General features: G+C 36.4%; 1 protein-coding gene across 3 annotated transcripts in view; it reads left to right on the forward strand.

The window, feature by feature from the left end:
* Positions 1–21,162, forward strand: part of rorab (RAR-related orphan receptor A, paralog b) — a 40,619-nt gene extending 19,457 nt beyond the window's left edge. Inside the window, exons 2-11 of one of the 3 annotated variants that reach the window (XM_058782018.1) lie at positions 5,089–5,118; positions 13,209–13,294; positions 14,293–14,434; positions 15,220–15,636; positions 16,212–16,333; positions 16,665–16,797; positions 16,908–17,015; positions 17,111–17,221; positions 18,096–18,208; positions 18,328–21,162. In XM_058782018.1, the coding sequence (XP_058638001.1) occupies positions 5,089–5,118; positions 13,209–13,294; positions 14,293–14,434; positions 15,220–15,636; positions 16,212–16,333; positions 16,665–16,797; positions 16,908–17,015; positions 17,111–17,221; positions 18,096–18,208; positions 18,328–18,492 (1,427 nt within the window). In that variant the 3' untranslated portion in view covers positions 18,493–21,162. Of the gene's footprint in view, positions 1–5,088; positions 5,119–8,640; positions 9,255–13,208; positions 13,295–14,292; positions 14,435–15,219; positions 15,637–16,211; positions 16,334–16,664; positions 16,798–16,907; positions 17,016–17,110; positions 17,222–18,095; positions 18,209–18,327 lie in introns of those variants that run through there. The other 2 variants (XM_058782020.1, XM_058782019.1) reach the window with 2 other exon arrangements.
* Positions 21,163–23,547: the final 2,385 nt, after the last annotated feature.

Raw genomic sequence — 23,547 nt, forward strand, 5'->3', positions numbered from 1 at the left:
TCTGGTGAACTCCATGCCCAAGAGGGTTAAGGCAGTGCTGGAAAATAATGGTGGCCACACAAAATATTGACACTTTGGGCCCAATTTGGACATTTTCACTTAGGGTTGTACTCACTTTTGTGGCCAGCGGTTTAGACCTTAATGGCTGTGTGTTGAGTTATTTTGAGGGGACAGCAAATTTACACTGTTATACAAGCTGTACACTCACTACTTTACGTTGTAGCAAAGTGTCATTTCTTCAGCGTTGTCACATGAAAAGATATAATAAAATATTTACAAAAATGTGAGGGGTGTACTCACTTCTGTGAGATACTGTATGTATTCATTTTATACACGTATTTTGTCAGTTCATTTATTCATTGGTAAGCAGCTTAGGTTGTAGAGATGTATAATTTCGGCATATGGAGAAGGTTTTGGGATTTGTGTTATTTGTTCAGGGAATGAATCTTTGTGGAACATGTTTTTGATTTGAAGATCCTTCTTATCATGGATTTTATGCTTTGAGCACTGTAAAGACTTCATCAGTCATATCAAACAAAAGATTTTGCATTATCAGGACTTCTTCATAAAAAACAAAACAAAGGCTGTTTTCATAAAATCTTTGCATTTCTGATAGGAACATCAGTTCTTAAACATGGTGAGAACACTGCCCCAACCTGATTAAACATTAAGCCTGAACAATGAATAAAACATATCAGATTCCTAAGTGTTTCCAAGTTAAAACCTCAAATATTTATGTACTCACATCCCTAACTAACCCCCAACACGGTCAGCTCACCTGAAAAATGATATCTATTTCAAAGGAAAGTGCAACTCTAACCATGAGTCATAAGCTCTTCAATTGGTTTACAGAGTCACTGTGTCAAACTCTCATTAGGTTTCTGACAGCAAATGACTTTGACAACCTATTACCTCTCATATGAGCAGGGCCTCAAAACTATCCAGTGAGTGGGAGTGAACTCAACCAACCTTGCATGAACCCATTCAACTCTGCGTAACTTAAAATAAATACAAATCCATGTTGGCTTTGGCTTTGATAACATCAGTGAATTAAGTAATCAGACCCCCAGGGTTTGAACTGAAGAGACCATCTGTTTGTTTCATCACAACATGCATAACACAATCATCATCGGCGGTAAAACTTATTAATTGTTAAATGTAAAATTGAAAATCTATTAACATTGTTAAACGAGGTTTATTTGGCACATTATTGGATGATGTCGATCCTCTCAGCATCCGGTTTAAACAGGATTGAGAAAATCACCAAATGCGTAGTTTTACCTCAATCCTGAGGCAGTTTCTGTGTCATTCAGCTCTGACTAATCTCTCGAAAAGATTGAAAGCACACGTTCTCCCCTAAAAGCCATCCTAAAAAATTTAATAACCCAGTATGCACCCTGAATCCCGCCAACTGACACACATTTTGAAACCCAGTGGGTCGTGTTGTTTCAGTCTGTTTATTGTGTAGGTGTTCTATTTTATTATGATTAATTTTGCAGTGAGTGTGTGTATATGTATGTATGTGCATGCATACATATGTATGTATACACGTATGTGTGCGAATAGATAGATGATTGATTTGAATCTTTTTTTTTTTTTTTTAACCCAACAATCTAGATGGCAAATAATCTCCCCACAAGTACATTTTACTGGGTACAAGCCGTCCGTCTGACCTTTGCTTTCTGTAATGTTTCATTGTTATTGTGGTCTAATCCTCTCAACTCTCAGCCATTTTTTCCGTGCACATCCACATGCTCTCTGTTCTTCAGAGCATGGAAGGAGAATTACAGGGAAATTTCAATGTGAACAGACAGAAACAAAGAGACTCAGGGGGAGGCTGTTTGAGACTGAGACCGAGGAGTTAAACCAATTAGAAATGGGTGGAAAGAACAATGACGGGAGATTCGCTGTCATTTCACTGCTGAGCATCATCAGATCTGAAGCCGCTTCTTACATAGCATTGCGAAGATGGGAACGAGACAAAGCGGGATCTTTTTTTTTTCTTTTTTTTTTTTTTTTTTTAACGCCTCTCCTGTTTTGTTTCAGATGGATAAATAAAGGTTTGCAGTCAGATCCTTTCTTTTCATCGTTCAGATTTTCGGCTGGAGAGGAATGATGAATGTGCCTCCTCAAAAGCCTCAAGCCAGAACGTTTGTTGTGGTCCAGCTGAATATAAGATATGAAAAAGAGCTAGGAAAAGAGAAAGCTCTTCTCATCAGTTTAATGAATATGCTGGTTCAAGCAATTATAAGCTCGCTCTTAAGATCCTTCAGTCATTTAACAAGTATAATACACGGATTTCAGTGCAGCTGCTTGAGATTTTCAACAATATTACTATTACATCCATGATGAAATGAATTCTTCAGTCTAACATCTGAAAGTTCCTGTCATTTGCTACCTAATGCTGCCTTCACGCCATGTCGTAATTACCATAATTCCGAGATGACAACACGTGACATTTTACTCCTAGCTTTCCATGTTGTCGGACTCAGTAGCGCCAAAATGAATGTGGTGGCGGTCACCAGTGTTGGGCAGTAACTAGTTACTAGTAATTTAGTTACTGTAATAATATTACTTTTTGCAGTAACTAGTAGTGTAACTAATTACTAATAAGATTTCAGTAATAATATTACAGTTACTTTCCATAAAATAGCTTAGTTACTTGGTTACTTTTGATTTAAAATCTAACAATCAGATAATTCCTAGATTTATTTTCATAATTTTCATGACTCGCACATGCATGTGATGTCCCCAGTAAAGCAGGCAAGCTTGGAATATGGAAAAGCTTACATTCAGCAGATAGAAATATTGCATTATATTAATTTTGTCAGGAAAAAAGATCTGTTGTGCAAGTTGTGGCTTTACTTTACTCTGGCATTACATCCCTCTGATCAGCATGCGGTACATTATATTAATATAATTAAAAATATTTTTGGAAAATTTAACAGTTTCTTACAAACTCATGTGATTTGATAAAATACATAACGAAATTTAATCGCATATGGGTAACAGAAAAATTACTTCAAGCTACACATGACAATTAATGAGATTAATACAACACTTGTACTTGAATGCCACTATCAATCACTATTGAGTGTTTGTAATAACTTCTGACTGCGATCCAATGTGGATTTTTGTCAAATGATGAGGCAGAAATATGTTGTTAGTAACATTCTAGAAGAATTTTATCTGGAAGATACACAGTTACAACTTCTGTGGGGCATGAAGAAAAAGTAATGTAACTAGTAGTGTAACTAATTACTGTTGCCAGAAAGTAATAAGTAAAGTAACAATATTACTTTTGAAAGGAGTAACTAGTAATGAGTATTATATTACATTCTTTGAGTAACTAGCCCAACACTGTCGGTCACGTGGTACATCTGTCACTGGTCCAAGTCGTAACTCTCAGAACATTCGGAGTTTGCAAGTTGTAATGGACTTTATGCACGGCCCACCACCTACGTATTTCCGCTAAAATCTCAGTTGTACGTGAGCCTCCGGTTTAGTGTTCTCCGATAGCAAGCTGTGGTAATAGCGTGGTCTTTCTGTCAAATTTTCAATTAATTAGTGATTAATTATTTTATATTATATATTTTACTAACTGTAATAACATAAAATGTTAGTATATTAAAATATAATGTTTTATTGAGTTCAAGAAGCTTCAAGTGCCTTCGGAGGGAGCACGTGAGGGCATTGGCGTTGATAGTGTTGCCATAGAAACACATAATTTAGATAGAGTAGAATGTCACGTGTTGACCTCTCTGAATTACGCCATGGCGTGAATGCAGCATTATTATGTCTTTAATGCGAAATGTTCAATTAGTTATTGGTTGTCTCATTTGCCTCGTCCTGCGTGCTGCGAGTTGGACATGAACTCTTTTATTACCGAGTCTAATTTACAAGCAGATGGAAATTCATTTGGCACAAATCACTGGTTAATGCTTTGTTGATTGGCAGTTGCCATTTACCACTTGTATCTCGTTTCGACAGTATCACTAGTCATGACAGATTGTATTTCTCTCAGATGGACACTTTACATCACAATAGAGCTGGCTGTAGTACAATAGCCCTGATTAAAGGGAGTGGATGGATTAATGGTGATTGACTGCGCTGGCCTGAGTTGCCCTGAATGTAAAAGCATAAGCCAGGGCCTGTGATGGCTTGGGATTACAGAGTGCCTTCAGTTCACTTCTGTGTGATTAAAAAAACATGAATGTGTACATTATTCACTATATACATAGTATTTCTTTATTATTTTCATTTTTAGAAATATTTTGGCATATAACAAACACGTGGGTATAATTTTTTTCATTATTATTTTGCTTTCTATGGCTAAATGATTTTTAGTATTTGAATTATTGGTCACACTTTTATATCAGGTGGCCTTAACTACTATGTACTTACATCAAAAAATAAGTACAATGTACTTATTATATTGCAAAACACTTTTACTGCTATTGAGGTGTTATATGGGTAAGGTTAGGGACAGGATAAGTGGTTTTGGTAGGTTTAAGGGTGGGTTAAGGTGTAAGGGATGGGTCAACAGTGTAATTATAAATGTAATTACAGAAATTAATTACAGATGTAATTACATATAGGTATTTTTAAAAATATAAGTACAATGTAAAAACATGTATGTAGACAATAAGTGCTTTGTATCAAATTATTAATTTAAATGTAAGTACATAGTAGTTAAGGCCACCTAATATAAAGTGGGACCGAATTATTTTATTTCCCATGATGCATAGGCATGAAAAGGTTGGATTTTACAGTGTAAAAAGCTACAACAGAAACCATTTTTCCAATGCCAAATAAAATTTAAATAGAAAATCCTAAAAGAATTGTAGGCGCAATTAGTTGCAAGAATGATACTTTCAAAATTCAGTGTATTTTAATATAAATATATTATATACATTATCAGAACACAGAATTTTGAAAATATCATTTTTATTATATCAAATTTAATATCCTAATCTATATAAGCCTGGATTCTCTTTCCATGTTTTAAAGCACAACGTTTTTAAGAGTCTAGTATGAACTCTATCACAAGCCCTGTTAAATATTTATTTTATTGCTTCTCTTTTTCAGATGTGTCCTCAGCAAAGAAAACACACACATGTAAGTACAGTCTTCATGTAAGAGTACATTCCTGTGGCCACAGATCTTTATGTAACATATTCCATTTGTACACGTAAGACCAAATGATCAGGGAAGCTGTTAGAAAAGTAATTAAAGACAGGAGGAGACACCGAACTTCTGAGAAAAAAAAAAAAAAAACTGAGAATGTTAACACCCACATTGATATCCGCTTTTTTTTTTTTTTTGCTTTAATCAGATTCTTTGTGTTAATGTGAGAAAATGACAATGCATGCTAGGATGAGATGGCTGTGATAATAAATGCTGGTTTAAAAGTGCTCTCCTACCAACATCTATCAGTTTTCAATAAGATTTTATTTCCTGATAAGTAAAAGGATAATTGTAGTTGTAGTACCTACTGTACTGTAAGATTCGCATAAGATATCTGTTTAACTGTTTTTTAAAGTAGTGTTTACCAGTGGTGTAACTGATATTTCTAACCTCCTCTCACACCATGTTTACCAAGTACACACACACTCTCTCACACAATTTGAACATGCACACACACATACTATATATAATATTTACAATAAACAGCAATAATAAATGAGAAATTATGAAAAATTACAAATTGTATGTATATGTAACTGTGTGTGTAAATTACAATGTCATTTCTTTGTCATTTATTTTTTATTATTGCTGTAATAAATATAACTTATTACATATTATAATCAATAGAAATACACTGAACAATTTTGATGTACATGGTTGAATCTGTTTTTACCACTAAATGTAGTTTTTTGTTTGTTAATTGATGTGGCCTACATGCCCTTCAGAAATGTAGGTGTTTATTGAAACAGAATAGAGCCATTTCCTATATACTGGTTTCATGCTAAAAAGTTTTGCCAACATGACAGAAAAATGTTGGTCAAGGTGAGAGGAGCTGCTCAAGAAAATAACTGCACACTAGCGGGATGCTTTTGTGGTTTACCAACAGAGACTTCCTGTTTGTGCATTGAATGATGTGAAATCTCCTTTACTGGATGTCCCTCGTTTACTTGAATGTACTGGAAGGACAGTGTATATAAACTAAAAAGAGTATATTCGCTGTATTATTCCAGCGTGTAGTTTCATATTGCATTCAAATATTATTTAGTTTTTCTTAAATAAGAGAATTTGGTGTGATAGTCACTGTGGGCGTTTGCACGTGTGTTTGTATGCGAGTCTTGATGTTTGTGTTGGAGACACCAAGCAAACAAGCAGCAGCTGGGAGCATGTATTAGCATGTCTGTCCTGCCGAAGTTAAACCCAGCCCAGTGAGAGATGTGTTCAGGATTGCAGAGGGATGAATTTCTCTGAGAGAGTGTCTCGCACAACAGAACCCCATCCTCACACTGCTGTCATGCCCGTGAAACATGAGACCTGCACAAGCAGCTCCAGGATCTCTATTTCAGCTATTCAGTCCTCAGTTGGACAGCATGTGGGAGACGTTTCTAGAAGAAACTGGATTGAGAGGCTTGTGTTTAGAGCAGTGGTTCTCAAGTTGTGGTCTTTGGGGCAAAAAACATTATTAAACTCAATGAATAAATCAACAAACAATCTCTAATGTTTTGTGTTGTCGGCAGAAGAAATGCATACAGGTTTGGAGTTTTAGTAAATGAACCGTCGTTTAAGGTCGTCTTTGAAACTTGTTGCCTAATGAGGTTAGCCAGCAGGTACTTACCTACAGCTTCTGTGTTGTGTAATAGTGACTTTCACAACCGCAGAGATGGTTTTACAAGATGCTTGATTCAGCTAGATGTGTGCCTTCTTCTTTGAGCAGACCTTCTGGCCATGGTGGATTGGAGAGGGTGTTGTGTGTTGTGCTGGGCCCTGGCCAGATCATTAGCATTCAGATGGCCCCGTTCCCCTCAGACTCAGCCAGACCTGTATAAGGCTGCATGTGTGTGTGCTTGTACCCCACACACACATATGGGTAGAATTTCAAATATGCCAGTTATCCTGTAGGCAAACACATGCAATTTCAAATCACTGCTGTGCTGCTGATGACTTTACTATATATGGCTGTATTATGTGGGGGATAAAAAAAAAAACAATAATGATTTTAACTAGTGGTCTGTCAACATGGGCTTTTTTTAATTAGCTGATGCAGATAATGATATCTAATAACAGATGGCTGGTATAATGCTAATAATTGTGAATCTATTGATAGCCTATGAAATATAGAAAAATACAAATACATTTATAAAAAATAATTTATGATAACTTAGTTTGTTAGATTATATTCTGTTTGATTATGTTATTAGCGATGCACCAATACTGGTATCGGGCCCGATACTGCACTCTTTTACTCGTACTCGTTAAAATGCCCTGATACCATACAGCATGTAAACCGTGCTGTGTTAAGACATAGAAACACAGATAACAGAACAAGAGAGAGCAGAATGGAGTTATTAGAGAGTAAGGATGTCTAAGAAGTACATGTAATTAATACAATGTTAAACATTCAATATGCCTTAGCACATGCATCATATGGATTAAAACTAAATCATAAATATAAAACAAACAAAAACTATAGGGGCTATACGCTAGGTTATACACGTCTCTCTCATTCTGCACCAATACAGATGTGTACGCATGATGCATGTTTTGTTTGTTGATTTTAATTGCCTTATATGAGTTGCTTTGGAATATAAGTCACAGCACGTTTCAGATGATTCAAAAAACACTGATCTATATTAAATTAAAATTGAAATCCAATAGAGCAAAAAATGGAACAGTGTAAGTAACAAAAGATTGTAAACAACTTGAAATACAGCTTGAAATACATTTTAATGGGGATGTGTGAAAATAACTGAAGAAAATATGTTTGCTAAATGAACTAAGCCAATTAATATTATACATATAATTTTGGTTTCTGTACCCAGTATTTAAAAAAAAACAATCCATATGCAATGAAAATGCAGATATCGGTACAGAAAAATGAAAGTGTGGGTGTTGGTCAGTTCTGGAAAAAGTGGTATCGGTGCATCTCTATATGTTATATTAAAATGATGTACATACAATTTAGAATTTAATTTCGCATAATGAATGTTATAAAAATTCTGTATGTATGTTCAACATATATTGTATTAAGCATACATACACTTATAAGTTGCTTACAGTACGTTAGTAAAATCACAAACCTGAACTTAAACTTAAATTTAAGATATCTAAAATATATTATATAAACAATTATGTAGGCCTACATGAAATTAAGTTAACATTTACAAAATATTCAGATAAAATGTATACATCTGTTAAAAAATGAAAAATACATTTAGAATTGTTATATTTTAAATTACATTATATTATATTGTATAATATATTTTCTTAATTATGTACATAAAGTTAAATTAACATTTTTAATTTGGCATGTATATGCTTTCAATATAATTGTAGTGTTAAACATACATGCACTTGTAAATTACAGTAATTTGACTAAATTGGTTGCATGAATTTAAGATATTATGTGAATGATTATAAAATATACAAAATATGTATTTTAATCTATCTATATATAAATATATGTAAATGTGTATGCATGTAGAAGAGCTACAGAATACCTCCAGTGTGTTCCTCAAAACATTGTATATGTCTTAAGTTAATTTCCAGATGCTTTGTAGTTTGTAATATAATGTGCTAAGTAATAATAGTGGGACATATCAGCAAAGAAGTCAATCATTACAGATTGTGTGATGAGGGCGACAGGCAACCGATGCCCTGTGTGGAGGAAGAGAAAGTGTTTCAGTTTGCTCTGACACTGTGAAGCCATACCTGCAGACAACTTCCTGCATACAGTATAGTATCATGAAAACACATTGCACAGCCGTGCAAAGTGAGAGTCAACACTAACCCTTTAAACCACAGAGTCAACTAAAATCTCACTAACTAATCAGCCATTGGATGACAAAGCTGTCGCTCAAGGGTTGAAGGGGCGGGAAGAAAGGGTTTTAGTCCTTATGTCACGGTCACATGGATTCTCATGCGGTAGAGACGAGAGGCACAGCAGCGCTCCCGTCAGACAGCAGCACAACGCTTGCGTCCCAGCCTGCACATGCTCTTGAGACGAGGCTATTGACGGTCCTCAGCGTGGCCACAGAGCCTCAGGATGTACTTAATGATCACAGCCATGAAAGGTAGGACAGGGATTTCCGAGTTGGGACAGCTGTGTGTGTGTGTGTGTGTGTGTGTGCACATGAGAGAATTTGTGCATTAGCTTGTGTTAATGTTTCTTTAATGTTTCCAGCTCTTAATGTCTCTTCTTGCATGTATAATGTGGCAGTTTTGTTTTCAAAACATTGCATGGACTGCTCAGTGCACTGTTTTGCATGTTCATTTACATGTTTTCTATGATTTTGAATTGCAAAGTGAATATTAGATCTTTTGTGATCTGTAGTAATACGCATTAAAGCATGTGTGTGTTTGAGGGAACATCTCAGTCAGTCTGAAGCTGCCGTGAGCATAAGTTAAGTTGGTAAGTGTGTGATGTGATGCGATGCGATGGCGTCTTTCTGACAGCTCATACATGGGCGGCCATGTTGGCTGTTTGGCACGGCATGGGAATGTTGCCATGCTGGATGATTGGGGAATGTTGTTCCACTGACCTATTTATGGCAGGCAGGGGTGGACTGCCATAGGAGCGCCTGGCTGTTTATTCCACCAACGGCGGTGTCTTACTTAATCCCCCCACCCCCAACTCTGAATCACCACACACACACACAGGCAATGCAAAGTCTTGCTGGCAGCTGTCATTATCTATTAGTGACAAGGTATAGGGCAGTGAAACATCTGTGCGAGCCTCCACTGCTTGTCTTTCAAAGAGATTAGAGATTATTTCGGCACTTCAGATGTGTCCTCCTACACTGTTTTCAGATCAACTGAATGTGTTCTGTTATCAACCATCTTTTTGTCAAAGAACAAAGCTAAAGATTGTTGTGAAAGTACTGCTTTTCCTTGGCTGACCTGCTGACATCATGTCTAAAGGTTAATAAGATTTCACCCTGAGTTGACTTGTGAACAAGTGAATCTCACATACGCATAGGTTAATTTAGAGTCTTATTAGGGTTAACCGTGAAAGTTAATTATGTAGAATTTAAAGGGCTTGGTCGCCATTCAGGTTGTTCTTGGAGCAGATGTTTTGATCATTTTTAAGTGTTTCTTTTCACCCTAATTGCAGATAATGAATGGATTAGCTAATAAGAAAATAACGATATAATGTCTGTGTTTGCAAAAATCTTTTATTATTGATGATAGCTCCGTTTAAGTCTAATATGTGCCAGAATGTTCTTTTCTCCTTTATGATGGAGTGTTTATCTCAACCCGATGTGAGTCAGTGTTGTCAACAGATTACAGAAACGCCAAAGGGTGGGAGTGAAGGGGGAGGGAGTGTGTCTGTGTGTGTGTGTCTGCGTGTGTATCTGCAGGCTTTGACTTTGGTTGGGTGCTGTGTTTTATGTTTCCTACTTAGACAACACATCAGCACTTTCACACCAGGAGAGAAACCAAACATGTTAAACCACAACATCTCATGAGGAGGAAGTGACACTTGCAAACAGAAGTCATCTGTGTGTGAAAGTCTGTGTTTGCGGATTATGATACGCACCTGTAAAATATTGGTTGGCTTTTAGGTACTTGTCTGTAAATGAAATGATAAACCCCAGTCCACCACTAGATTTTTTTCAGTCTCTTATAATGACTGAAAATCTGAAGATGCAGAATATGTGTGTATAGTTTATAATAATATATAATAGTAAAAATATACACTATATTTCACAAAATGAGGTAATATGTGTGTATATATTATAGAAATATATAATAGTAAATGTATACGCTATAAAATTATTATTATATATATACAATATATGCTATTTTATATATATATATATATGTGTATATGTATATATGTATGTGTGTGTGTGTGCGTGTATGCATGTTTAAAAAAATATATATACTTTACAAGTATATGCAGTTGCACTATGTAATGCAGAATTATTTAACATTATAATAGCTTATAAAATACCAGTTTTATAATGTGCATATTGTTTAATATAATATTTTACAAAATCAATTTTGTTGTATTTCTTTTCCACAATATGAGGTTGTGTGTGTGTTTGTGTGAGCATATATAACACACACTACAAAAAATTGTATTTGACAAAATATTAAGATATTACATATGCTGTGTGTGTGTATATATGTATGCGTGTGTGTGTATGTATGCGTGTGTGTGTATATATATATATATATTAGTGTGTATATGTAGTATATTATTATATTAAATCAAACTATATGATAATAGAATAAATGTGTTTTTACAAACATATTTTGACAAATTATGAATAAAATATTCTTTATATGCAGTCGCATTATGCAATGCAATATTAATAGTATAATATTTTATAAAATACAGGGGTTTTTTTTAATGTGTGGGTTAATTTTTCCATTTTTGACTTTTGGAAGATGTACAAGGGAATTTATCCTACTGTTCATGGTTGAAGTGATCTCAGAAATAAGACTAATCAGTCTTTAAGAATATCCACCACAATCGAATCTCTTTACACAAACCCTTGTATTGTTGTGCAGAATTCATGCGTTCACAATCCTCATCTGTATATGGCCCTCATGAACGCTCCTTTTCTGTAGTCTGAAATAGCAGCTCTGTAAGCCGTGCTCTTGCATCAGAGCCGAACAGCGGTACCTACTGCTGCAAGACTTCAGCGGCAGCTCTGGGAGAATGTGCCTTTGATGTATTAATCCATAATTCAGACCAGATTAGCGTCTTGTGCTTCGGAGTAACTAATTACTGCCGATTGGTTTTACATATCTAATGAGAGAGAGTGAGGATGCCCTTAATGAATACGGCATGCAGAACCAAAGGGGATTAGCCCTTTCTGTAATCATGAGAAAATAGTCATTCTCAAACTGCTCTGATGCCTTTGCAAATAGAGTCCGCAGCTGAAAAAAACATACGAGTCTGAGCGTATGTGACCGAGAGAAAAGAGAGCACTCTGATGGTGATGAGATGCGTTTTACTTTTTCATCCTGTACTGTATGCGCCTCAGGGCTGCCGGAACGACTGCATCGCTCTTCTCTAAATGGATTTCTCCTCCTGCTCTATCCCCCCAGCTCCCCTCTCAACAGCCTCGCACACCATCTCTGCGTGCTTTTCCACAACCAACCGCAGCCGAGCCGCTGAGGGGCTCGTGCACGACTACGGCACACAATCCAGTGCACGCAGACGCCATCTCCAACTAGGAGTGCGTCTTGACTTTAATATTTACCGAAATGCACCATGGCGCTGTCGTGGAGCGAGCTCGTGGCTTGAAGGAGGATGGCATTGTCATGCTGTAGTTACCCAAATGAATGTTGGATGTTAGAAGAGCAGATTGTACTTACAGATGATGTTAGTCCCATGGGTGATTTCAACAGTCATAGCCATTTTTTCTGCTTGAATAAATGGAGTGTTTTATGTGGTGCTGCCGCGATTCATTCTTTTAAAATGTTTTCACCGTTGTTCTGCAAGCTAAAGCCTGAGGTTACACTCTGCACAACAAACCTCAGGCCTTGTTCTCTCTGCATTAGCAAACTCAAAGGTCAGGAGCTGAGGAATTAGTCTTGAATGTGATTTATGGTCTCCACTGATCAGTTTAAAGGAAAAAAAGAGTGTTTTAAAAGAACAAAAACAATGTGCTTTGTCAAACAGTGTTTTATCAATGTGTCCTATTGATTTGAGATTGATAATGTTTTGCCTCTACTCAAAGACCTGCATTTAGTCTTTTCTGCTGCACTAAATAGAATTGCAACTTTTTCCAAACAAGTTTCCAAAGCTCACTGGCCGATTTTGGTTGTTTGGCGCAAATTCATGCCATCGGTTGAGCCAGTGTTGCTATGTTGGGCTGGTTGGACTGTTCAAACAAACAGAGAAATGTTAAATCATCAGTGTTCCTGAGGAAAATTACTAACAAATGTCTTAATTAAAGCTGTCTTTGCATGTTAAGCTGACACAGGAGAAAGTTTAGTAGCAAAGACACGTGATTTTTATTTAAATTTTTTTTAAAGTGTGCTAAAAGTGTGTTTCTTTCTCTTTGTAGCTCAGATTGAGAGTATTCCCTGTAAAATCTGTGGAGATAAATCATCAGGGATTCATTATGGTGTTATAACCTGTGAGGGATGCAAGGTAAGACAACCAAAAAAAATAAAAACCAGTTTAAAAACAAATGTATAATTAGGACTGTTATAATCATGATCTTAATAATGTTTATACTATACACTACCATTCAAAAGTTTGGGGTCATTAAGAGTTTTTTTTTTTTTTTTTAAATAGTTTTACTTAGTATGTATAAAATTAATCAAAAGTAGCCATTAAAGTCATTTATAATATTACAGAAGATTCCTAATTCAAACAGATGTAGTTGTTTTAAAATTTCAATTAAAAAAAAAAAAAAATCATGGTTTCCACAAAAAAATTAAGCTGCACAAATGTTTTAAATATTGATAATAATATTTCTTTAAATATTTCTTGAGCATCAAATCAGCATATTAAAATGATTTCTGAAGGATCATGTGACACTGAAGACTGGGGTAATGATGATAAAAATTTAGACATTTAAAAAATACCCAACCTCTGACCCTAAACTTTTGAATGGTGGTGTAGATTATTATTACTATTTTAGTTAAAAATAGTATAATATATTTCTGTCCCAAATTTTTCACTTTCTGTTATGTTGTAATGGCCAAAATTTTTCCCATTTACAGAAAAAAATTAAGAATAAAATAAAACCACACTGCTTTGGATTCACAGTGCACATCAAAGCCTTATTTATATTTGTCTGAGTGTGGCACGAACCACCACAGAAGGTGCTTGTGCTCACTAGAGTGCTCTAGAGGCATTTACACTTCATGCATTCTTCATGCATATGAGTTCATTTGGAGCTCCCATAACGCTCCACTGCACTGGAAAGAGAGGCATAAAAATGCGCATTTTGTGACACATTCCTTTAAAAGTCCCTTGTTTGCATGGAAATATGCAGTGAAAAAAAAAAACCCTGTTATTTAATTACTGTACTAATTAAATAAACAATGAGTAAATAAATCATTCTGAAATGTGCTGCAATGCGAACTTCAAAGATGCAAGCAAGAGGTGACCTATTGTTGTGTTCTCTCTCTCTCTTTCAGGGTTTCTTCAGGAGGAGTCAGCAGGGCACTGTGTCATATTCATGTCCTCGGCAGAAGAGCTGTCTGATCGACCGTACCAGCAGAAACCGCTGCCAGCACTGTCGCCTGCAGAAATGCTTAGCAGTGGGCATGTCAAGAGATGGTAGGCTCAGTCTCAACTCTCACAGCAGTCTGAGTGATATGCATGTGGCTGCTGGTGTATATAATTCTCCTGAGATGTATGACAGTGACCTGTGACAGTAATGTTTAAATGTAAAAATACCATTCATTTCTCCATAGAGAACCTTACCATGAGCTTTGATGATATTGAGCAATGGCATATGCTAATGTAGTTGCATTTATTCTAATATTTTTTAAAAATTAATTTCAATTGTGCCATTCACGTTGCTTTTAGTAGTTCAGCCCTTAAGATAAAGATCTTGGCTACTTACTTGTTAACCTTGGTAACACTTTAGAATAGGTTTCCATTGTTAACTTACATTAGTTAACATAAACTAACAATGAAAAACACTTTAAAAACATTCATTTATTGCAGTTAATGTCAATTCCAACATTAACTAGTATATTAACAAAGTCAAAAGTTATATGTGTTCATATTATTTAAAGGACCTCAGGTAACATAAACTAACAATAAACAGTTATATTTTTACTACTAACTAACATAAATGCTGTAGCAAAAACTCCTCACTGTTAATATTAGTTTAATACACTGAAACAACTATTTTCACTCAGAAATTGCTAGTAAATTCTACAACTACAAAGAATGGCAACAACTAAAATATTAAATTACATATGAAATTTTGAAGCAGAAAAACTGAAGGAAATATTTTTTTACAGTGAAATAGGACCTTACTGTGAAGTGTTACCAATACTTTGAGATGTTTAGTATGATATTAGCATTATTAATGATAAACCGTTCACTCACAGCTGTGAAATTCGGCCGGATGTCTAAGAAGCAGAGGGACAGTCTGTTCGCAGAGGTTCAGAAACACCGTCAACAGCAGCAGGAGGAGAAAGTGGGTGATGACACAGAGAAGGGGCGGGAACCTCAACCTCCTGGAGAGGCGGAGCCACTCACGCCCTCTTACGCCCTGTCCACCAATGGCGTCACAGAGCTCCCCGATGACCTCAGTGGATACGTGAACGGTCAGACCCCAGAGGAGGGAAAGGCGGATTCAGCGATTGGTGGATTTTACCTAGACATTCAGCCCTCTCCAGACCAGTCAGGTCTAGACATGGATGGCATTAAACTAGAACCTGTGTGCGACCTCAGCTCGGACTCTGGCTTAGATCAATATTGTTGCTATAGCAATGGAGACTCTTCACCTCCTGACAATGACTTGGGTAACAACTATAAAATACTAATCACTTATAAAAATACATATTAAAAATTATATTTTATTTCATTTTTTATTGCTATATTTTTTTATTTTAGAATTTATTCTATTTGTTATTATTATGGAAGATTACATTGAATATCACACGGATAATATCAAAGACAGAATATTTTTACTATTTTTTTTAAATCGTTTTAGCTGTTAGTTACTTTGGCATCATTTGGCACGTAATTGCAAAGAAAGAAAATATTATCAAATGAAATTACATAGTGCCACCCTACATAATCACACGGGATGCTGCCATTATGGGCATGATTGACAGCTGTGGGGTTTGAAACAGCAGGGGTCTGTGAACTCACCTCCATGGCCCATTTAACATGTCATTAGCAAGAAGTGCCTCATTAACACAGACCAGTCAAATACTAGCACAGGGCTTTTTGACTAAAATGAGTCTTAACGGTTTTGTTTTAGAAAATATGTGGCAATAATATACAACTTCAATATGTCTGATGTGCATTTCACAAACCCAGGAATGTGTGTCAGCTCCAGCTGTTTAACTCTATTTGTGTGTTTCTAACACAGAACATCTGTCAGAGAACATCTGCAAGTCTCACATGGAGACATGCCAGTATCTTCGAGAAGAGCTACAGCCCAGCAACTGGCAGACAGTCTTACAGACCGACCTGGACACGTACCAAAAGAAGGTGTTTGCTTATGTCCATTTGGCTCTGTGTGAACACCTGATATTAACATCTCGAGACAAATCATCCCAATGTCCCAAATTCGTTTCATAACCACCACTGGATTTTCCAGCTGGAAGTGACTAAAAGCATTGTACGCTAATGTATTATAAGTAAGGGTTGATAAAGTATCAAACAGGACAAGTTTGTACTAATTAGTTAATTTGTTTTCCCCACATTTCTCTGTTGTTGTATGTAAATGGATGGACAGAAAGATGGATGGATGCACTTGAATGATCCCTGAGGGGAATAATCAGGTATGTGTACTAACAGACCCTCTCTCTGCACCATCTAGACTCAGGAGGACATGTGGCAACTGTGTGCGGTTAAAGTCACTGAAGCTGTGCAGTATGTGGTTGAGTTTGCCAAGCGCATTGATGGATTCATGGAGCTCTGTCAGAACGATCAGATCGTGCTGCTCAAAGCAGGTACACCTCAGATAAACCTCTAAACATATCCAAGTTCACATAACAGCATTGGAGTAGTGACAAACTGTGGCAGAACCACTGAATAATGAGCGTGTTTTTCTGCTTCTCAGGTTCTTTAGAAGTAGTGTTCGTGAGGATGTGTCGGGCATATAACTCCCAGAACAACACTGTCTTTTTTGACAGCAAATATGCTGGACCGGAGGTCTTCAAAGCATTGGGTGTGCATTAAGAGCTGGATTCCTCTTTTAAAGGAAATGGAAATAGCAAATGGAAATGCAAAGCATTAACCACTGTTTTGTTATGCTTTTTTTAGGCTGTGATGATCTTATCAGCTCTGTGTTTGAGTTTGCGAAGAGCCTGAACTCTCTACAGCTCAGTGACGATGAGATCGGCCTGTTTTCAGCATACGTACTGATGTCTGCAGGTGAGGGAAGAAAAACCAATGTCAAAGGCCAATGTGAGAGAGATTCACTGATAGGAGGTGGAATCGCATCCATTTTGCAGAGGCTATAATTGTACATTCTCTGAATATCAGGGTTGTCATAAAATCATAATTAAATCAAAAATGCCTTTTAAATTTCAATTTAGTTCCTGAATTTGAAGTGAAGTAGCAACCTTGATTCAGTATTGCAGTTTGAATTTGAATGATATATATATATATATATATATATATGTTTTTCAAATTGTAACTAAAAATATGCTGTTCTTTTTTTCATGCATGAATCCTACAAAAAATGCAAAAAAAAAGAAAAGTGATGACTGCTGACTGCAGGAATAAATTGCATTTAAAATATATAAAAATAGAAAAGAGTCATTTTAAATTGTAACAATATTTCACAGTATTACTGCATATACTGTGTTTTTGATCATATAAAATGAGCATTCTTTCAAAGCATTTAAAAAAAATATTACCAACCCCAAACCTTTGTATATTTCATCATATTTCCACCAAACCTGCCTCTAACCTTACCCGTATCCCACATCAAAGTATTTTGCAATACAATATGAACACAATTAGTACATTGTACTTATTTTTGATCTAAGTAAATAGTAGTTAAGGCCATCTAATATAAGTGGGATCTAGTTCATTTCTGGGAATGCAGTATTTGTGTTATTTGAATTGTAATTTATTAAATTCTTCTTTATCTAATTCCAATTTATCCTCCTGTGGGGTGTGACCACTTCGATTCTAGTTCCAACTCATCTGAATTTTGGCCAGCTCTGCTGTGTATCTGTTACACAGTGTATCTGCTGCAAATCTGTGTAGGTGCTGAACTCATTATGTGTGTGTACTGTAGATCGCTCCTGGCTGCAAGAGAAGAACAGAGTGGAGAAACTCCAGCAGAAGATCAAGATTGCCCTCCAGAACCTCCTGCAGAAGAGCCAGAGGGATGAGGGAATTCTCGCAAAGGTATATATACTCATGTTTGCAGTTACCTTTGTAGAAACTAGTTATATTTACTCATCTGATCACAAGTCAAATTTCTCTTAAAAACAACCAATTCTGATGTTCTGCTTGTCCCCCCTCAGCTTGTCTGTAAAGTGTCCACCGTTCGGATGTTATGCCGTCGCCATATGGAGAAACTGAGCACATTCAGAGCTCTTTACCCAGAAACGGTCCACACACGCTTCCCTCCACTCTATAAGGAGCTGTTTGGCTCAGACTTTGAGCAGGCTCTGCCTCAGGAGGCCTGATAGAGACTTCCTAATACTTCACAGATTCAGAAAAAAAGAGATGGAGCGAGAGAGAGATAATACTAACATGCTGACAAGAACTCTAAGCTCACTTCAGCCTCAGATCATGTACACTTCATTTTCACAAAGCACTTCTCCGAGTCCAGCCACACTTTGAACTTGCCGCGTCGGCCGTGCACCAGAAGATTGGCGGTCCTTTAGAAGAGGATACTTCCGATGCAAGGAAAAAAAATAACTGGCGATGTCTTGTAATGTGCATCAGTGCATTCCTCCATGCCACAGCTTTAACTTTCAGCCTCCTGTTCTGACTGCATGAGATCTCAGCGGAAACGCCCACTGCATTTGACCGCCCCAGCATCGCCCTCTACTGGCCATAGACCGTAACGAAGTGTCTGGCTGGGGTAGACGAAGACAGGAAATAAACGTCTGGAGCTGAAATCCCTGTCTTTTTTCTCCGGTGCCACAATGAACAGCCCACGTTGGTGCTAACGTCACAGCACTGCCCTTTACTGACCTCTTCCAGTATACACGCTTTCAGCAGGGACATCATTTGGCGAAACCACTGCCCCAGCCCCAGGAGAAGACAGTGGACGAGGCATGACATGGGACTCGAACTATGAGACCTGAATCACTATCGTACTGCAACTTTTGCGATCAAATGGCATGTTCTGAGGCAGTGAGCTCAAATACGTGCATATATTCTTGTTATATGGTTAGTTAAATCATGCAATGTATGATGTGTAGAACCTAACGAAAGGTAGCACTTTGTGTTTTTCCCAGCAATAAACGATTTCAATTTAATTTGTGAAAAAAAATCTGAAGGAACATGCTGTTGTTTTAGATCGGTGAGATCTGAGATACTTGTTTGTTTTGATTAAATCTCTGTCTTTTAAAGCCAGCTCGCGTTGTCTAGACGGTGGTGTGACACCCTGTTGTGCCATAGTGATTCTGTGATTAGATTTCCGTCAAAGTGAGCTGAGTGGAGCGATGATTGACAGATGAGGGGCATGTGTTGACATTCCAGGGGATCTAGCGGTTCATGTTAAATGTCACGGGGATTGGAGGCGGTTGGCGTTGTTCCTAACTGACCCTTTTTGAGATACGTCTAGACGTTTTTTGCACCTAGTAATGCAGCTCATCAGGGAAGAGGAGAGAATAAAAATGGTCACTTATTTTTTTCTTTCTTTAATTTGCAGCTGTGTACACAGGCTTGTTTTTTAAAAGATGTTGGATCTTTGTGTCAATATTTGTGTGCCCCTTCAACCAAATTGAATGCATTTAGCACGCAGCCTACAAACAAGGACAAGCAATAACCTTAGTAAAGATGTTTCGATCTGACATCTGTTTAATGTTTTTTGTAAGGGCTGGCACTGCTTTACCTGTAGTATTCTTGTTCGTATCTGTTCCGTGAAAGACAATCCATCAAATATCTGACCTCATAAAAGGGTATTTTGGGACTGCTCAGGGAAACTATTGTTTTATGGTTGAGGAGGAGTGAACGTGTCCGTAACTGCAAGGGGACGGCGTTGTAGTACAGTCGTTCGAAAAACAAAAGTAGTGAAATATTATGAAATTGTCCTCTTCGAGAATCAGGGTCAGGTGTGTAAATGAAGAATTATCCAAAATAATACTGAGCAGAAAGCAATAATAACGGCATAATCATGTTTTGAAAACGAAAATTGCATGCAAATGCTTTAAATGCAGAACTTTGTCACGTGTTTTTGTTTGGTTTGAAATTCGCTTGGTCCTGATGTCTTTACCCCCTTCCCATTTCTTTAGAGACCTGATTTGGCCTGTGTATTCTCTGTGAATATCTTTTTAGCGATCCTCAATCTCACTGTTTGTGCTGGTTCTATCAAACTTTTTGGTTGGCTATTAAAGAAGTATTATGGCACTTAAATGGTTAGCAAATTAATTTCTTACACTCTCATCAATTAAACGCATTGATTTCTGATCTAATCGAGGTTCAGTATGAATTATAGCTGTTTATTATTATGACATGTGTAACGTGTGGTGTTCTCTGTGTGCTAGTCCAGAGGCCTGGAATGTTCTTTCTTTAATTTGCCAATTATTCTTTAAATGTCCATCACTAAGGCAGTATTGTATTTTTCTCTTGCTTTGGTTTTGGGGCATGAGTACTTAATCTTTCTATGTACGTTAAGTTGAGTATCACAGTAACACAGTCCCTTTTAAGGTTGTCATATTTTCACTGACAAATGACCAAATGTTTTGTATGATACACACACCATAATATGCTAATTTGTGAGTAATGCTAATCATTTGAGTTGATCACAGTTTGTACTGAAGAAAAACGTCCTTTTGTTTAGAAGACTTGGGTTTTTCCTCTGTATATTTTTCCATCCTTCATTTTTAACAGATTAACCAGTGGTCTCCTTTTGATTTAATCCACAAGCACTCTTCAACTAGTTCTCCAGTAGATCTGTAGAAATAGTCCATTTTCTTCCTATTTGTTCGATTTGAGGTATTTTGCCTTTGTTTTGTATATACACCTGTACAAAAATGCAAAAGTATTGTTTCTTTGAAATACAGTTTTCATCTAATGTTGTGATTTTTGTATTTAGAGGTTTAACCCCCTAAATTACTTTTATTAAAGACGCATGTCACACATTGACAAATAGTGTGTTGAACGTGCTGATGAAAATAAAAAATCCCACAGCTTGTGATGAAAATTACAGTTGTCGTTTTTCTCTTGCTCTCTGTTCTATGACCATTTAGTTCATTAATTCTAGGCAGCTTCAGCTATTTTGATGACCTTAAAGAAGTTACATGAACATAATCGACCTACAAAATGGTTAAAACAAGATGATGTACTGACATATTTCTTGTTTTAATTTGTCCCATAAACAACTTGTTTTTATTGAAGAACATGTAGCTTTTCTGGAAATGTCTGAAATCACAGTACAATTTTTACTTAAATGATATCCAGAAAATCAAATGATCCTACTTCCTGAAGTGTGTATGTGAACTTTAAAGACATATGATTATATAGTGACTACAGCATTTTCATCTAGAAACAGGCCTTATATGCACAGAAAAATCTAAGTTTGTTTTGTTTAAGCTGTACTGAATCAACTTAAATGGTCTGCTTCCGATCTAAAGTGTTGTAACAGTTTTGAGTAATCATGGTATTTGCTATCAAGGGACTGACCCTTATTTATGTGTATGGGATGAATCACCTCATTATGGTATGTTGTTGCTCAGTGCTTGTTGCATGCGTTGCCATGGATGCAAGTCTAGAACACTGATTGCTAAGGAAACGCATGACCCCTAGCAAGATGGACTTTTACTGTACATCTATTCTGAGCTACTGTAACAGAGTCACTCTCACTTAGCTTTATTTGCATATAGTTAAGTAAGGTACAAAGAACAAAATCAGAACAGATTATAGTCTACTGGTATGAGCTGTGTGTGTATCTGGTATTCCCTACATTATGGGAAACAAATATCCCCACAATGATAGTAATACCAGTAAATTTTGACCTTGTGGGGACATTTTTTGCTCCCCATGAGGAAAACAGCTTAAAAATCATACAGAATGAAGTTTTCTGAAAATCTAAAAATGCAGAAAGTTTTTTTATGAGGGGTAGGTTTAAAGGTTTAAGAAAACATAGATTGTACAATATAAAAACCATTACACTTATGGAATGTCCCATAAAACATGGAAACCAGTGTGTGTTTGTAGATGTCAGTGTACTGTCTACTCTCGCTATAAAACCCAGCCCACTGTTATCACTGCTGCTATATGACTGAGAGCACAGTCAGACATTGGCAGAAACTCAGTTGATTGAGGAATACTTCTCCGCCTTTAGCAAACATACTTCCTTTGAATCTCTAAACCACTCTGGTTCTCCCAATACTGCACATACACCATGTGTGAAGCAGTTTAATACAATATAGATCCAAATGAACATGTTGAGCCTGCTAAATATGTATAAATAGCTGTTTAACTAATTTTTTTGACAAATAAACTGTAATAATTACATCAGAGAAAGACTTGGTGGTTTTATCCCCTACATTTTTAATAGCAAGCCAAATGTGGTTACTTCTTAATTCTCAATAATGGTATGAATCATTGAGTTTTTGTCATTCTAAACGATTGTATGATTAATTAAACTGCATGGTGCATTCTTGTCATTACTGTTATTGTCCTGGAAAACTGTAGTTACTCTAACATTGAGGAATGTTTAACTAATGGAACATTAACAACAGGTAATGTTAATCAAATTATATATTTTAGAAACCTACTTTAGTTTCAGGATGCATGTTCTTTTTTATTGCCGGTTATAGTTTAGTTTTAAAAATATAGATTTATTCATTTCTTGCTATGCTGCTTTTATTTTACACACCACATACACATGTGTTTTAATTCATGTCCTCTCAGGAACAGTCGTGGATAAGGTTACCTCACACCACTATTTCTCAGCATTCAACATAATGTCATTTGTGTCCAAACTGACAGTTTTTCCATGTAATTTAAACACATAATGTACATACATGCTGAATAACTGAAATTCACGCACAGGCCTGCAACCGTGGCGTCAGAGATGAGGAAAACTATGTATGGATGGATGTATCAAATTTGTGAAATCACAGTTGCCAAATCCTTGCTCATTAATAATGACACAGACTACACACACATATTTTAAAATAAATGACTGTTTACCTGAAGAGATTTACATGTGGACAATTTGGGAAATTTCTCCCAAGTTTCTCATTTTGTCATTGTTCATTTTCATTGTATGTAACAACACTTCCAAAATGCGACCAGAAGTATGATGAATTCACATCAAAGTAATATGGAATTTCAAACAATGCAAGATGAAAAAATCTAAAAAAGCTATTTATGATGGCAGTTGTCATTAATACATGTTCCATTTTCACTGTGTTAACCGTAACTGTAGATGACATTTTAGCACTAACTGTGAGTACTATAGTATATTTTTGTAAGGAATGTGTAGCCCAGTAAATGAATAACTAACAAGAAACTTTTGGGTCTTCATCTTGAGTGGGTGTAGGTGTGGGTTGATAGGAGGA

This window comes from Onychostoma macrolepis, chromosome 07, assembly GCF_012432095.1.
Source record: "Onychostoma macrolepis isolate SWU-2019 chromosome 07, ASM1243209v1, whole genome shotgun sequence".
In the NCBI taxonomy this organism is placed as follows: domain Eukaryota; kingdom Metazoa; phylum Chordata; class Actinopteri; order Cypriniformes; family Cyprinidae; genus Onychostoma; species Onychostoma macrolepis.